This window comes from Peromyscus californicus, unplaced genomic scaffold (genome assembly GCF_007827085.1).
Source record: "Peromyscus californicus insignis strain IS unplaced genomic scaffold, ASM782708v3 Scaffold_23__1_contigs__length_62951481, whole genome shotgun sequence".
NCBI lineage: Eukaryota > Metazoa > Chordata > Mammalia > Rodentia > Cricetidae > Peromyscus > Peromyscus californicus.
The window spans coordinates 46,344,927-46,361,284 of NW_026294534.1; the positions used below are offsets into that span (position 1 = coordinate 46,344,927).

Below are 16,358 nucleotides of genomic sequence, written 5' to 3' on the forward strand. Positions count from 1 at the left end.
GAAATGATGAGCAAAGTTTGTGTTAAGCTAGGCCAACCATTGTCTTTATAAAATACAGATATAATTAACTGCATTATACTAAAAATTGGTGTAATACCTTAAAATTACTTTTTCTGCAAATTCATTTGTTGTCTTACTTTAAAGTAGCTCAATATAACTTTTAAGACGAATGGGTAAACTATTTTTTTTGTCTTGTGTTTTGTCATTTCTACCGTCTTAAAACAAATATAAACTATATGTTTAATGTGTTGGTTGAAAAGATGAAACCTCGTGGCTGAAACTTTATGGTACCCACATACATGAAGTCGTTTGGTATGTTCCATTCCAGATTTATTGATGCTATATTCTAGACTTAATATATTCTTTAAATAAGTATGACTTACAATTTTTATGTATACCTTTAAAAAGTGGTTTCTCGATAATTCAAACCCAGAAAAAATTCTTTTCTAAAGACTGACTCTTATGAGGCACTGAAATTTTACCTCCTCAAGTAGAATAAAGATTACAAGATTTTGACTATTTTCTCAAAACAGTTATTTAGAATTTATGTTAAGCAAACTGCTCCTTTGAGGTGTATGCAGTTTGAATACTATTCATGAAAATAATATTTGATAAAGTAATGTAGGGCTGGCAAAACAGCTCTGCAGGTAAGGGCACTTGATATGAAAATGGATGAAGGCTGACCTGAGTTCTGTTCTCAGAACCAAGGTGGGGAGAAGAGAACTGACTCCCCCAATTGCCTCCACTCTCCACACCTGGCACATCCACACACACACACATCCACACACACAAGCACACACAGAATTAATAGGTCAACACATAAAAAATTAAAAGGAAAGAACCAAGTAATGTAATCCCTTCTTACTTGAAATTAAAGTGCATCAAAATTGCCTCTATCTCAAAGTTAATTAAAATAAGCATGCTGCTTTTCCACATATCACCAATTCTAATCTCATAACTCCCAATAAGTAACTACTATTCACCATAATGATTTAAAATATTACACCAGAAGTAAGGATATATTTTTAAAAACATTTTATGGACTTCTCATCGTTCCCTTAAAATATCTATATTCTATTTTCATAATTCATCTAGATCCTGAACTTTCATCTTTGAAAACTTACAATGCTTCAATACATCAAGCATGCACTCAGCTCTGAGGCTAAGTCATTTCTAATAAATGCCAAGCTCTCCTTCAATTAGTGTTCAAAGAATTTCATATTGACATTTGACTTTCAACTATGAAATAGTTTGATTGACTATACTTCTATTTTCTTAAGATTTATTTTTTGAAACAGCACAGAAACATGTATAGGTACATTGAATAATATCTTATACTAATTTAAAAAATATTACCATCTTTTATCTGATCCCAGACTTCTCTAAACGAATGTTTCCTCAGCAAAATAAGCAATTATTGTATTTACTAACAATTTTTTTAAATCCACACATTTAAAAACCAACTAAGTGGAAGTTAACTTAGTTGCCATTCTCTGCTACTTATGCATTTGACAATAAATTTGTAAAAATTAGTTAAACAAGTAGACATTTACAGTTATCTATTCATTATCTTAAGTGTGTAAAGAATGTTTGAAACATATCTACTAGAAAAACATTAAGGTGGAAATTATATATGTAATCTAACTATAATCTTACTACATTTCACTATATCTTACTATAATTCGCATAATCCATATTTCCTAGTGTCTTAGGTGCTAAATGTTTTGTGATTGCTCAGTGGCAATTTTCCTGCCTTCATCACTTTCATATTCCAAGTTTATAGTTTTGATTTATCATTTTAAAGACCCAGAATGAGATAAAAGTTCATTCTGACTGTTCTGACCTCACAGGTATGGGAATATACCATTGTGATGACAGAGACAAGGAGATTTTGCCAAAGGACTACATCAGGGCTACCACTTTGAGTCTACCTCTCCCATTTCAATCAGCAGCATGCAGTCACATGAGTCGCCTCACATACAGTGAAAAGGCACTTAGAATTTTCACAGTGTAGCTCTGGTGTATAATTACTAAAATATTTTTCTCTGTTCCCAATTTAAAACGTTTTTTAAAGTCTTCTTATGAAAAGAAATTATACAATAACTAAGTGGCATTTAAAATTTTTCATTGTCTTACTTTGAAACGGCTTAAGGAGTAATAAGGGAGTTTGTCTCCAGGTAAATTAAACTAATTTCTTCATTTCCCTTTTTTAAACAGTCATGTTTTATAGCTTATTTTTAGCCCATTCTATTCAATCTTTATTCTATATAATCTGTGTTTTAAACACGCAGTAATTTTATGATCACTAGATAATAGCTAATATGCACAAAGCCTTTCAGTCCAATATATAATCTTTAATTACTTGCTTTTGTGACATGCAGCTCATTAGATTATACATTGAAGCTATTTCAAAATATGAAGTATATTCAAAATATTTGAGAGGTAATTAAAATAGAACTGTCAAGATCAACAGAAACATTTACCAACACTAGGTAATTTTATGTCTCAGTTATTCAAAACCAAAATTAATTTTATAATAAATTACTGTATCACATCATATTCTAATTCATATTAGAATATTATATAACCTAATAATAATAACCTTCTAAGGCAGATTCACCATTGTTTTATTATTTAGGATCAGCCTTTCAGGAAAACTGCAAGAAATCACTTCAGAAATTCATTTGACTCTTTTGTGGTAGTAGAAAAACACCTTTGGAAGATATTTTCTAAACTATGACTTCCCACTAGTTAAGCAAGTGATTTGTCCTGTCTTAGCAGGACAAAATTATGAAGTTCAGAGGACATTTGGCAGCTCAGTAGGAGATTCCATTTGGGGCTCATTGCCAGATAAACTACCTTTATGTGAATTTGATATAAACCACCCAAGTCACCTCTCTGAAAATTCCTGAAAAAACAATTTCCCTAAATATAGGCTACTCGTTTTATAAGGGACTATTGATTGGAATTCTCTTTTCACATGATCCCCTTATACAAATATCTCAGAAGAATCTGTGGACCGATGCCGTTCTGGTTGCTTCAGTTTTGGGGCTGTTTTTATCAGAGTTTATGAGAATTCCCATAGCTATCATTGAAATGCACCATCTTGCTCACAGCACCAGGAGTTTTAATTCTCTGTACCTTCTCAGTCCCTTTAAAATTCCATTATTTGTGTTTTCCCAGAAACTGTAGTCTACATGCATTTTAATAATAGATACCACCACAGCTGGTGAATTTTAAGGCTGTGAGCCTCGAGTCTCTTAGTTTGTCCTTGCTTCCATTTCAAATATAATTTATCTTCTAGTTACATTATACAGAGGGGCCAATAAAAGTTCAAAATAGACCCAACAGAGTTCAGTAGTTGGTTTTCTCATAGTTGAGTCCAGACAAGATAGCAATTTTTCCTTCAATTCTTGTGGATTGCATCTAATGGCTTTAGACTCAGTTAATCCTAGATGTAAGCCAATGATGCTGAACCCGGAGTCTGGATTAATTGGTTTCTACTACTGAATCACATGTGCTACCAAAGCTTCCAAAACTGTCTGACTTTTGTCCTTGAAGAGAAAAATTATCACTCATCATTAACTGATTAACTTTAACTGTAATTCCCTACAAAATGTTCATCAGCTTTCTGCAATAAGCTGGAGAATGAAGGTTCTCTGGGAGGAAAAGAGATATTAACTGTATCTCTCCCACATAAATGTATACTGTGTTTGGCTTTATTATTAGATTGAGATTAAAAAGAAAATATTAGAAACATCAGTCAAATCATAACTACTTCCTTTGTCCTGACAGAACTCTCAAGAAGTTTCACCACATCCAGAGTGTGAAGATGAGTGTAGGAATTCTTTACTGAACACAAATAATAGCCAGCCTGCCAAGATCTGTCTAGTTCATTCAAAGGCCAGACAGACTGTTCTAGCAAAGCTTATTAGGACTACTACCCTGCCTCCAATCACTTAATCAGAGATGAGGATTCCAAGTATCATCTCTCAGCCAATAGTGTTTGATATTTACTTCAGATGAAGATTTGGATAATTGTAACGGTCCCATTCTAATACATCCAATTAAATATATACTAAAAAAAAATGGCCCATCAACATTAGTCTCAGACCAGAAACAGCAAAGTTCTATTCTTTCAACTGCACATGGAGTCAAAGTCCCCTCTGTACTCTTTCTTCCTACCTAGACTCTTCTTGACCACTGAAACCTCCCACCACAGCCAGCCACTTTGCCTCCCCCTCTGCTGCTCCACCAGCTTCTCTTCATCTTCTCTTATTGCCTTCTTGCTCCTTTCTAATAGTATACATTTTCCACTAGTTTCCAGTATCTCAAAAATCTGTGTTCACTTTCCTTGACCTTTCCATTTTAAATATTGTTTTATCTTGAATTCCTACTCGGAGTTGGGCAACATAATCCTGACCTTCAAGACAATCTTTATGTGTCAACAGCCTTAACTTCATTTGTCCAATTAGATCTATTTGAAGGGATGGGATGAATTAAAGAAATTATTTCAGTGTCTTTATCCTCATTTTCCACTATTATCATTGCTTCTAATGTCTGATATTAATAAATCTAGTAGACTTGCTTAAGTGTGGTAGCTTCTAAAACTAAGCCCATTTCCAGATTCTCAGATGTGCCAGAAAATCATTCACAGGAATCCTACCCATTTTCACTGTTGTCTTTTAGTTTCTTAACAGCCATATGTTACGTGCTAATGGTCTTTCATTTAAATAGTCAAGAGATATTTTCCTCCCACTAGTTTACCCAGCATGATCTTTACAGGAATAAATGTGCCCACGAATCTACATGTCCTCCCACTTTCTGTAAAGGCAGACCTCCCCTACCCATGGTCATTCTAGAGAATTTAGATTAGAGAATGCGATTTGATCATCAAGGCCAGTAATTCACGAATAAGAACACTGCAAGGTGGAATTCATCATTTCTACCAAACATTCTGATGATAATGTGGCTGGCCTACACTGCCTACTGAATTTAATAAATCTACACTTCTACAGGAGTGTTCCACTTCACAGAAGTAAGAAACAAGTTCTCTTCTCAGGATTGATTAACAGCACCACACACATCCGTTACTCAAAAACTGGCCAATGATCACTAAGGCCAGTAATTCATTAATAAGAACACTGCATCATCTGGAAGTCTATCATTAGCTCCTACATTAATTAACCTGAAGATTCATGAAAGCATGGATCACACAGAACTTTGCTAACTCTACAAAATGACCCAAAAGATTATACCGCAACTATTTTGCCCAATTTGTAGATCCTGGCAATGTATGGCTACCAAACACTAGAAATGTAGTCTGAATTTACAGATGCAATAAATACAAAGTACACACCAGATTCCCAAAGAATTAGTATTAAGAAGGTGAAAATTTTCAATTTATATGTTGTACAAATGAAGAAATATTACTTTGGACATACTGAATTCCAACTTTATAATTAAAAGTAACTGCTTACCTCCTGTAACTTGCTAACATGAGGCTCATATATTTTTTATTGGGCACAATATACTATAAATCCTAGTTTCAAATGATGCCTGCCAGTGGGTATAGCTGTAATCAAGGCTAAACAAAATATTCTTTCAAGCTTTCACCTTGAGCCAGGTCAGAAAACCAACTGCTTTCTTCACTTGCTACTACTACCAGTGGGTTCCAATTTCATGAGGATGGTTAATTAAGAAAGAAGTCGTTGGATCTTGAGGCACATCCTCTTCAGTTTTTATCTCATTGCTCTTCCACATAATACTTCCCCGGGGCATAAATCTGTGCCATCCATATTCCTGTAATAAGACTCAGGCCCGATAGTTTTCTGCACATCTTTTTGCTTCCTTAAAACCCAGAGCAGATCAGCATCCGATTCCCCTTAGAGCATATCAGAAGAAAAATTTCTAGGCATATTGAGTAAAAACTGTTCTAAAACATGTCTTCTGTGTCCACTGCTGAAGTGTGGACTGAATTGCCACTTGCACTCTCTAAACAACAGCAATCGCTCAACTAAGTTCAGCACCACCATCGTCTTACAGGAGTCTGAGCTGTTTCTCCAGAGCACAGCTTCTCTCCCCCCACCCCTCACTCACATAGATGAGAGCACAAAAGCCAAGGGGTACGTGATTGCCTTTACACACCGAAGTCATAGAGTTTGTTTCGAACCAAATTTTTATGCCATCCATCACACTGGCTGAAGTTGTACAGACCTATACCCAGCCCTCTGGACCCTTGCCTGCTGGTTCAGATACTCACAGTGACTGAGACTCACTCTGTTTGCCATTTAGCTTAAGTTTATGTTTTCAAGAATATTATGCCTTAGAAACCAGGGTTGTTCTCAGAATGTCCTAACAGCTCAGGACTGCTGTCAATCCACTACACACAGACAGCTGTATAAAAAGACACAATAGAAAAAAAATGGTTGTTCATTCATTATGTTTAATTTTCAATGAAAAAAAACCTTTAGTTGAGAAGAGCAGTTTGAGTCTCAAAGACTTTAAAATAAATAGTCCAGAATGAATGGTAAGAAATGTAGTCAGTGAATTGTTTTGTTAAACATATATTGTAAAATCGTGAAATCTTAGTATTTTGATAATGAACTTTACGATTTAACATGCCAATATAAGCGAATACTCATGGAGAAGGTTATTTTGTTCATTTTAATGATGTATTTTAAACATGGGGGTTGACATAATTTAAATACTACATTATATTTCAACATTAAATGACCTGCACACATAATTTAAGTTACTGAGATAGCATGTTTCCATTCAGGGATGCAAACTCCTGCATAATTTATTAAATCCTGAAGATGATAATATACAATTTACATACTAACAACTGAAATATATATATACATATATATGTGTATATATATATGTGTATATATATATATATATATCTTTTTAAAGACAGACAATTTCAAAGCATGCAATAAATTTGCCATAAAATTGTTTTGGGGGAGTCAAAATATAGTCACATAAATGAACATATTTCCTAGAGTCCTGAAAAAAATGACTTCCATTTTCTTTTTTCTTGCCAAATTACAACAGTAGTCACAGGAAGGAAGCTTTATTTTAAGGTGATTTTAATTGTCATATTTTAATTGCTTCCACCCAAATCCAATTGCTTAATGAAACTTAGAATTGAAATGTTTCCAGTAATTATATGCTTTTGTCTTTCAGGTGGAATTGCTTCACCTTCATAATTCTAGAAAGCTGCTTCATACATTACTGAGTCAACCTTTCTCATTTTCTCACTTTTTCAGTCCATAATTATTTCTATTTCTCACTTTCATATTTTATAATATACACTTTATTGAGCAGCTACGTTTGTAGACCTAATGCAGTTTTCAAGCTGAGCCAAATGATTATTTTATCTCTTAAACTAATACAAAAAAACTGTCATAGAAGATTTATATCTATAAAATATGTTAATCAGTACCTTTAAACTTGCAGTTTTACTAGAAAAAAAATGACCCTTGTTATCAGTAACCATTTATTCTCATATTCTAAAGTATTCATTGATTTTATTATATATTAGTTAATATATAATAATATATAATTAGTTAAAACATATTTCTCTATCATAAAGATGTTATAATTGTTAATTTTACATTGAATTTTATAGTCTTTAATTAAACGTTTTATATGTATGTATGTGTGTTTGTGAGTTTATTTGTATCGTGTGCTTGCAATACCTATGGATGCCAGAAGGGGGCAGTGAATCCCCTGAGGCCAGAGTTACATGCAGTTATGAGCCACTATGTGGGTGCTGGGATCCAAACTCACATCTGTCAGAGCAACAAGTACACTTAACCGCCAAGCCATTTGGCCAGCCCCAAATTTAGTTTTTTTATGTAAATATATGGGAATTTCTCTTTCATTTACCATATTTAGAAATAATAGCATAATTTCAAACATTATTTATGAATTTTAACTTTATAACATGTTTATTATTTACAAATGATCTTAGCCAAAGAGGCAAAAAGTGATAATAAGTTTACTGTTTGAACATGGAGTAAACCTCTTTCAAATTCTATTCATAATTCACCAAACCACAGTATCTGTGAAGTAGCTGTCCACCTATTAGAGCATGTTCTTATCTTGCAGCTCTTGCAAACAGGATAGTATAAAATAGAGACACAGCATAAAAGATAACACAAAGCAAGCAGCATTTTCTGATAGGCTGTATTTTCCAAGGAAGTAGCTAAAGTTGTAAGAAATAAATATTAAAAGGTTGTCTCCAGGAGAGAGAAAAACTCAGTCAATGATTCTGGTGTGTATTTCCCTTTTGTTGGGTATTTGTACATTTAAACTCATAATTAGAAAATTCTAAGATACACATATTTATAATAAAATCTCTCAATAGCTTTTTTCTTACTCTCATTTAGATACTTGAGACATGTAAATACCACAGAATTTTCATCTCTCTATTAAAACTTCATTTGGGAGTGTCATTTAATGAGCATTCCTCCATGAGGTAACAAGATAAGGACAACCTCAAATCAACTCATCATCATGTGCTTCAGCTATCTGTCCTTCATATTAAAGCAAACATATGTCATGATAAAGGCTAAGCCGTGATTCTGAAGTCCTGCACTGCATGCCCTGCTTCCTTACTAAAACATCTCCTGCTATTTTCTATAAACAGGAAGATGAGGTGAGGGAGAGCCGGTTCAGCTTCACAGCTTATGGAATGGGGCCATGTCTGCAAGCAAAAGATGGTGTGCTTCCCAAAGGACCCAACCACGCGGCCCAGGTAATGCCAAAGAGCCCTGATGAAATGAGGAAGGTCTTCATCGACCGAGCCAAGAAGATTGACACCATCTCCCGAGCCTGCTTTCCACTGGCGTTTCTGATTTTTAACATTTTCTACTGGGTTATCTATAAAATTCTTAGGCATGAAGACATTCATCAGCAGCAGGATTAAGTCTCTGAAGGCATTACAAAAACACTGTAGTCAGGAAGGGAGTTTCCCTGCCATCAGAGTGGGTGGGTGTGCGTGTGATATGCAAGTGATAGCCAACGCATCCAAACAGCACATGGGGAAAGAGTTTATTTTGACTTTCTATGTAACATAATGAGAAAGATTGGTTCTTTTAAGGGATACAAAATATACATTGTGGGGTCCTGTTTCATATTTCTGCAAGATGATCTGTTTTCTCCACAGTGTCAATGTATGTTGTGTATGTTATACTAGCACATACAGTAAATATGATAACTACTTTGGCATTTCTTGATTTTTAATCCAATCATAGCAAATAATGTGGAATCAAGATTTTCACAGTAAAATTCATGAAACAAGTGATGAGGATAATAAAAAGTAATAGTTTGAGGTATATAGTATATTTAAAAGTGAAAGTAACAAAATCACTCAGTGGCAAGTTCACTTCAGTTAGAACATTAGCCATAGGAATATTGTATAAACAACATACAGTAACAAAATATTAAATTGGATGATCAAAATAAAAGCCACTGTTTAGGATATTAAATATGTCTCCGTGGAAATTTAAAATAAACAGCCTAAGCAATCATGTTATATAAAAATTCTATGTATCTTTGCATCTCTAAGAATGAAGATAAAGATACTGAAGACAGGCTTTGTTTGTAAATAAGTGTTACATTCATTTTTAATTAGTGCCAAACACTGAAATTTTTAAGCCAACACGGTTTGTTGTTGTTGTTAAATTTAATAGTAGCTTGTCTGGATGTTTGGTGATTTCATGTAATTAAACAAAATTCAATAAGATTTTTCTATTTAGATTAGAATGAGACTTTAAATATTAATTATACTAAAGTACTTACATTTTGATATAAACAAACTCAAGGAAAAGTAAAAATAGATTCATGAAAGAATTTTAATAAGAACCATTTTCTCATGAAAGTTACATGCGCCGCAAATACCATGGGTTTTAATCCTAAATGAGTGAAACGTATCAACTGTATCCAGGGAGATTGCTTTAATCGTTATGAGTTAATGAATTCAAAATGTAGTCATTCACAAGTTGTGAGGAATTTAAAAACAACTTTGCTTGGAATTTATCCTTGGCCCATGGCATGATCTCAGCTGCTGTGCCCTACTCTTTCAGTCACACAGCAGTTACTAGGAGAAAGTGTGTAACAGAATTCTCGGCAAAATTAATCCAAGTTCTGATGACTCATTTTCTTAATTATGATTGCCATTCATATCATATTTGAAAAACTTTCAGAGTGATTTTAGATATTTTAATTATTGATTAGTCTATAAAATTATATAAAGTGAAACCGTCAAAAATTTTAAAAGATCTCGGATGTGTTGTAGAAAAATCAACTGTTTTTTAACCAAATGGTACTATTTTCTGACGTTCAACCACTCAGAAAACTCAAAGCAGAAACTGCCATCTAAAGCTGAAAACTTGTCAATGTCTCTGTAGTTTGATGAACCCAACCATAGATTTTAAAATTAACTTTTTAAAAAATGATTCATGCTAAGCAGTGTTTGCTAATAAAAGGCAAAATATCACTTTTGTAAGTAATTTACACACGGTAAGAACATTATGTTTGTGATTATATGCAGCCAACAAGTAAAATAATTTATTGTGTACTTCCTTTGCTTAAAAAAATACACACCTAAAAGTTAAACCTACATGTCATCCTTTGCCATCTATGACCCAAAACCATGTATTAAATATTAGAACAAGATATGTTGTTTATGCTGAGAGTTAGCCAGAGGGTTTGAAGTAATGATGAACTACACGCCTTCAGTGTTGGCAAAATGCTTGCATTCATTTTTCTGTGCTTTATATATCTTATTTAAAAAGTTTTCTGACATTACTTAAATTGAGTAAATCCTGCCAGAAGCAAACAGAAAAAAAAAAAAATAATGATCACAAACACACATATGCCCCAAAGAAAACCACAGGTGTGACTAGCCATCATATTTGAGGTCATTAAATGTCTGGGGTTTCTTTTTATCTCTGAAGTTGGAAGGTAATATATGAACCATGAGAAAATTTGTCAAAAATGACATTAATTCTATACAAATATTGCTATCTCAAAAGTACATTTTCTTTATCTTTCCTTATAAATAATTCTTTCATTACACTTACCCTGTCTTCCAACACAAACACTGTAAATAGCCTTCTCTTATGAGGTAATCCTTACAAGGCAAACAGGGATGAATTGAAGGGGCTTAAAGGAATGTATACCCTGTAATGAACCAATGAGATATTAGAGAACCTTTACAACTGGAATAATAACAACATCCTGAAGTATTTGCCTCAAAAGGCCTCTGTCAAATGAGATTTTTTTTTCCCCTTAGTACTAAGGATTGGAGGCAGAGTCTGTCAAATGTTGAGGGAAAAATTACTAAGCCCCAACCAGAGTCCAAAGCCAGAATCTTTTAAATGAAAATCAGAAAAATATCAATGGTAAGAAATAATTTAGATACCATATACACTGCCATTCACTTGAGATGGAACTCCAGTACAAACTCTCTAAAAAACTCTGAATTAGCCATATTAGAAGCTATGAGGAGGTTGTACATGATGTTTATTTTATTTAATATTAAAATTTATGCATTTTAACTTGAAATATTTGGTTCCACAGTACACACGTTTTTAGGTAATCTGTTTTCTTTTTAGTGTAGATATACACAACTTTTACTTTTCTTTTTTTTTTTTTCTTCCGGGGTCTAGCCTTGGCTCAGGGTCAGGTCCTGAGAAGGTGTGTTGGTGCAAGGAAAAATTCTGACCTCCAGGTAAATTGCCCTCAAGTGACTCCGAAAAGCTCGAGCCATCTTTAATTATACTTTGACAGAGTGTTTTTCTGCCAGGCTTACATGAACAGCTTTATAATTGCCTCCTATTTTTGACTTTTAAGAAATACACCGTGTTTTACGAAATACATCCTAATCATTATAAAACCTGTCATTGTTCCCCTTTATGCTTCCCCAAATACACTTCCCCAAACCCTACATAACCTTTTTCTAGACATAGAGTGCAGCATTTTTGCAGGCTTAACTAAATATCGAGCCAGACACATGCTGCTCTCACAGCACTTTGGTCAGCTGGCAACTACTTGCGGTTACAAAGCTAAAAAGTGATGGACATGGGTACAATGCTTTAAAGACAGCAATACTCAAACCCAAACAATTCTTTTATGTCTGAAAGATATGCTTTTATACAGCTTCCTTATCTACAGGAGGGTCCCCTATCTCAATCTCTCTACAAAAGGCAGACTTTGAGAAGGCACTCTTTTCCCATCCCACCATGCTTACTTCTTCCACCAATATAAACTCCTATGTATGGTAAAGAAGGATCCATTCATCCTCCATTTTGCAGTGTATTTTTTCCTCTTGGAGCATACCAGATCCTACCAATGATTCTATGCTTGGTGTTCAGGGAAATTACTCTCAACAGTTGACACTATGAATATTCCTGAGGCATTTTTCCTACTTTGTGTATGCATGTCTTACTCTCCTTTCCAGAACTGTAAGACATGGTTAATATTCCAGGTGTTGTTTTTTCATATGTACCTATTACTTCCTGCCACTACAGTTCTATGAGTCTTCTTCTCCACAAGGTGGTCAGTCCTATCTACCTTTTCCTTAGAAGAATTATTAAAAGCAAGATCCATTAATTTTAACTGCCTCTATTGAGTCAAAGGAGTTCCCAGGATTAGGAGTTGTAATTAGTAATTCCAGATTAAAAAAAAAATTTTAAAATCAGCCTCTTGTTGATACTAAGAAAAAAATTCTAAAAAAAAAAAAAAAAAAAAACAACTAAAACAAACAAACAAACAAACAAAAAACCCAGAATGTCCAGTGGAAATGACAGCTACTGTGTGCATGATTAACAAAGTAAAACTAAAAAATCACCAATGGAATCAACAACATGGTAAGAGAAAAAAGAGCCTACAAGCTGCGCAAATTCAGCAAAGACCTGTGTGATCCACAGGTTCCTACCAAGTGAGACATGATCTCCACAGGTCTTGCCTCATGGAGATCCACTGGACAGGCATGCATATGCCGATCAAGACTAGGCTGCATGGCTTCTGACACTTTCCCAATCACTACAAGATCTAGATCTTTCTTTATGACTCATGGTAGCTATCAGAACCACTGCAGAAATGGGAAAGAGATGTTTAACACCATTTCAATTCTCTCCAGAAGTTTTTCCATAACACATACCGAAAAAGCTTATCCAGCTCTCAGCTCTGCTACACACACAGAGTATCATGAATGGCTTAAATATTTACCTTATTCCATAATAAATTCTTATTGTGTGGATATAGTCTAATAAACTTAATTTTAAACTTTGAATTATAAATGCATGAGAATCCATACATACCTATTACATGATCACATGCATTGATTTTATGAATGTCCAGTATCTATATAAGATATTGGAAGTTATAATGAAAATTATAAAAAGTAAACAATATTCTTGACAGAAGGTGGTGAGTTCTTAGCTTCTCTAATAATTTTATAACTAAACAGATTATTTGGATATAATTAGGAGTATCTTTCATGTAGTTTTAAAACTACATTCATCTCATTTTATGAAAACATCGTCTTCTATTCTCATTGTGATATACCTTAACCTGCTAGTTAATTGGAAGAATAGAATATAGCCACTAAATTTCCTTTTATTTATAAAATGTACACTCCATGAAATTGACCTATGAGAATATGAGAGGTAAGAAAAGTAAAACAAGAAATATGTTTAATATCAAAATTTTGACAATGGAAGCACTCCAATGCAATCCACTCCAAAATAGATTTCACACATTTTACAGCATAGACAACATCATAAACTCTTTAAAATTAGTAGTATATGCTCTGTCTTTCTCAGACAAATTGGTCAGTATTCATTGATACTAAAAAGACAAAGACAATAAGACAGTAGACATTTTGATTAGCATATTAGGAACACATTAGTATGATTTCTAACCATGTGGCAATTTAATTTTACAATCAACCCAAGGCAATTATAATCAGTGAATATACAACCTATAAACATAAGAAGTATTTTACCACAGTGAGGAGATTGTTATAGTAGTGATTGAAAGAACTTTTATCTCATCTTTGAAACTGCAAGGCTCTTTTAATTAATACCTACCAATCGAGCACAGTTATAACACATATTCCTGACCTGTTAATTTGTATTCATTTTTAACAAGATGATTCTGATTGTATTGCCTATTGACTTTAAGGCTGAGCAATGAGCTGTTTTAGAGGTATCAATCCTTTTTGTTCTATGGCTTCAAGGAGACTGTAAACTTGCAGTAAATTGCTAGCTTTTGTGCATTTGGGGAAAGAATTTAGTTATCAAAACTGCACAATATTTTAAATGTCAAATTTAAAGTCCTATAAAACTGGACCCAAGATTGTCTAGCCTGCACCAATAAATCCATACAAGTTCCCAAGTGCAGTGTTTTTCAAATAATTTTAACAAGACCATCTTAGCTGAATGTATGTGAATAATGAATGGGTAGTGGAAAGTATTGACACAAAAATTAGAATTCTATAAAAGACTTACATATTGAATATAACAACTGAGTCATATTCTCATCGATGCCTTCAGAATTCATTACTGCATTTTCTTTGGGGTCTTACAATTCTATCCATAACACTACATAACTTCCCACAGGAATGTGCCTCAATAGAAGAGTGCTTGCCTGGCACATATAAGACCCAGGGTTCAATCCAACACTACTGATCATAATAATACACCATTTAGACTGTCTCCTAGCTCTCATATAGAGAGAGAGGGCAGCAGCCTGTTTCATTGTAGCATAATCTGTGAAAGCAAAGATTAGCTGTAATCCCAAAATGATGTTTCCTTCCTTAGAGGGAAATTCCACTTCATTGCAATTAGAGTTCACTGTACAGTTCCTAATAACCACTGCCACTGTTTTTGACCATTCAATATCCTAATTACTATTAATTTATTTAAGAAATTCACTGCAGCACTTTGTCAAATAGTAGGATGTATTCAGTCTTGCAAAATAGTGAATTATTAAATTGTTTATTTAGTAAAAAAAATTGGCAAAAGTTCTATGTAAATTATTTGCAGTAACTTTTAGTTTCTACCTCTAACTTAGCAATTATTTTAAATTAATAATGTACGAAATATATTTCAGATATAAAGATATGTAAAATCCTGGAAAGAAATACAAATTTTTTAAAAAACTATGAAATAAACATAATGATTCTTATTTAGAATAAAAGCGTAATTAAAATATAATGACCAATTATGTTTTTATTTTAAACAAAGATATCTTCAGAGAATACTGGTTCCACACACAGTGTCTGTCCAAGCTTGTTAATGTACTGGAGGGGTAAGGGACTCTGAATTAAATGCCAAAAAAGTGGATTCAGATGCAAAACTGTACTTGAACTTGTTTGAATAATTTTGCATTTCTCTACTGTTTCATCTTTATGAATTATGCAAAGGCTTTTCCTTAAGCTTATATTTAAATGTATGATGAGTGATGATACTTTGAAAAAGAGTGGTGAAGCTTCTTGACATTTTAGGGTCATTATGGAATGTACTGTGGGAAACAAAATAAAAAGAAGTCATGTCATATATTTTTTGATGAAATCTCTTTACATGATGTGTAGTGACTTCATAATATTAGTGAGAAAAATATTCTAAAAGACTATTCCACAGAAAAGTATTGCTATTTTGTTATGCTAATTATTTTTCTGTACATCTAAAGTGTATCTTCCTGAGTGGGATATTTGAGTCTGTTGTTCTGTGTAGATTGATGTCACATTTTTCAAGACATTGAGCTTTAAATATATTAAAATGTGATGCACGGTTTTATCAAGTTGCTTTTTGTTATATTACATTTAGTTTCATTTTGCAGCTAACAAACTCTCTAATCAATCATTAACCTATGAACAATATATGGTCTTTCTCATGTAACTGCAGATAATTTAATAAAAATTATAATAAAAATTAATGTTTTTTCAAGACTGTGATTCTTTTTGTCTAATTATCTATAGAGAAATTCTATCAAAGAATTACATTATCTTATGTTTAAAAATCATACTATACTTCTCTTATTAGAAACTATCACATCTGGTGTTTTAAAGCCTAGGATATATCACTCAAGAAAGATTGATATCTGTCAGGGTGCTTCTTTTTTTTACTAACAAAGAATAAAAGACCTTGCATAAATGTCTAGCTTGAGAGCCCTTTCCCTGAAATTTGTTTATTGGCTAAATCATTTTCAGTTGTTTTATTCACAGACATTATTTCAAGATGTAGTTTTTGGTAATCTTTTATATTTTTAATCTTCAAATTTATCTTTCACTTGTTCTTCACACAATGAAATTTGAGTGTACTGATAGTACAATGCTT

At 33.2% G+C, this 16,358-nt stretch overlaps 1 protein-coding gene across 2 annotated transcripts in view; it reads left to right on the forward strand.

The window, feature by feature from the left end:
* Nucleotides 1-15,968, forward strand: part of Glra3 (glycine receptor alpha 3) — a 158,438-nt gene extending 142,470 nt beyond the window's left edge. For both annotated transcript variants that reach the window (XM_052752309.1, XM_052752308.1), the window contains one exon: nt 8,660-15,968. In XM_052752309.1, coding sequence (XP_052608269.1) covers nt 8,660-8,938 — 279 coding nt within the window. In that variant the 3' untranslated portion in view covers nt 8,939-15,968. The remainder of the gene's footprint in view (nt 1-8,659) is intronic.
* The last annotated feature ends 390 nt before the right edge of the window (nt 15,969-16,358 follow it).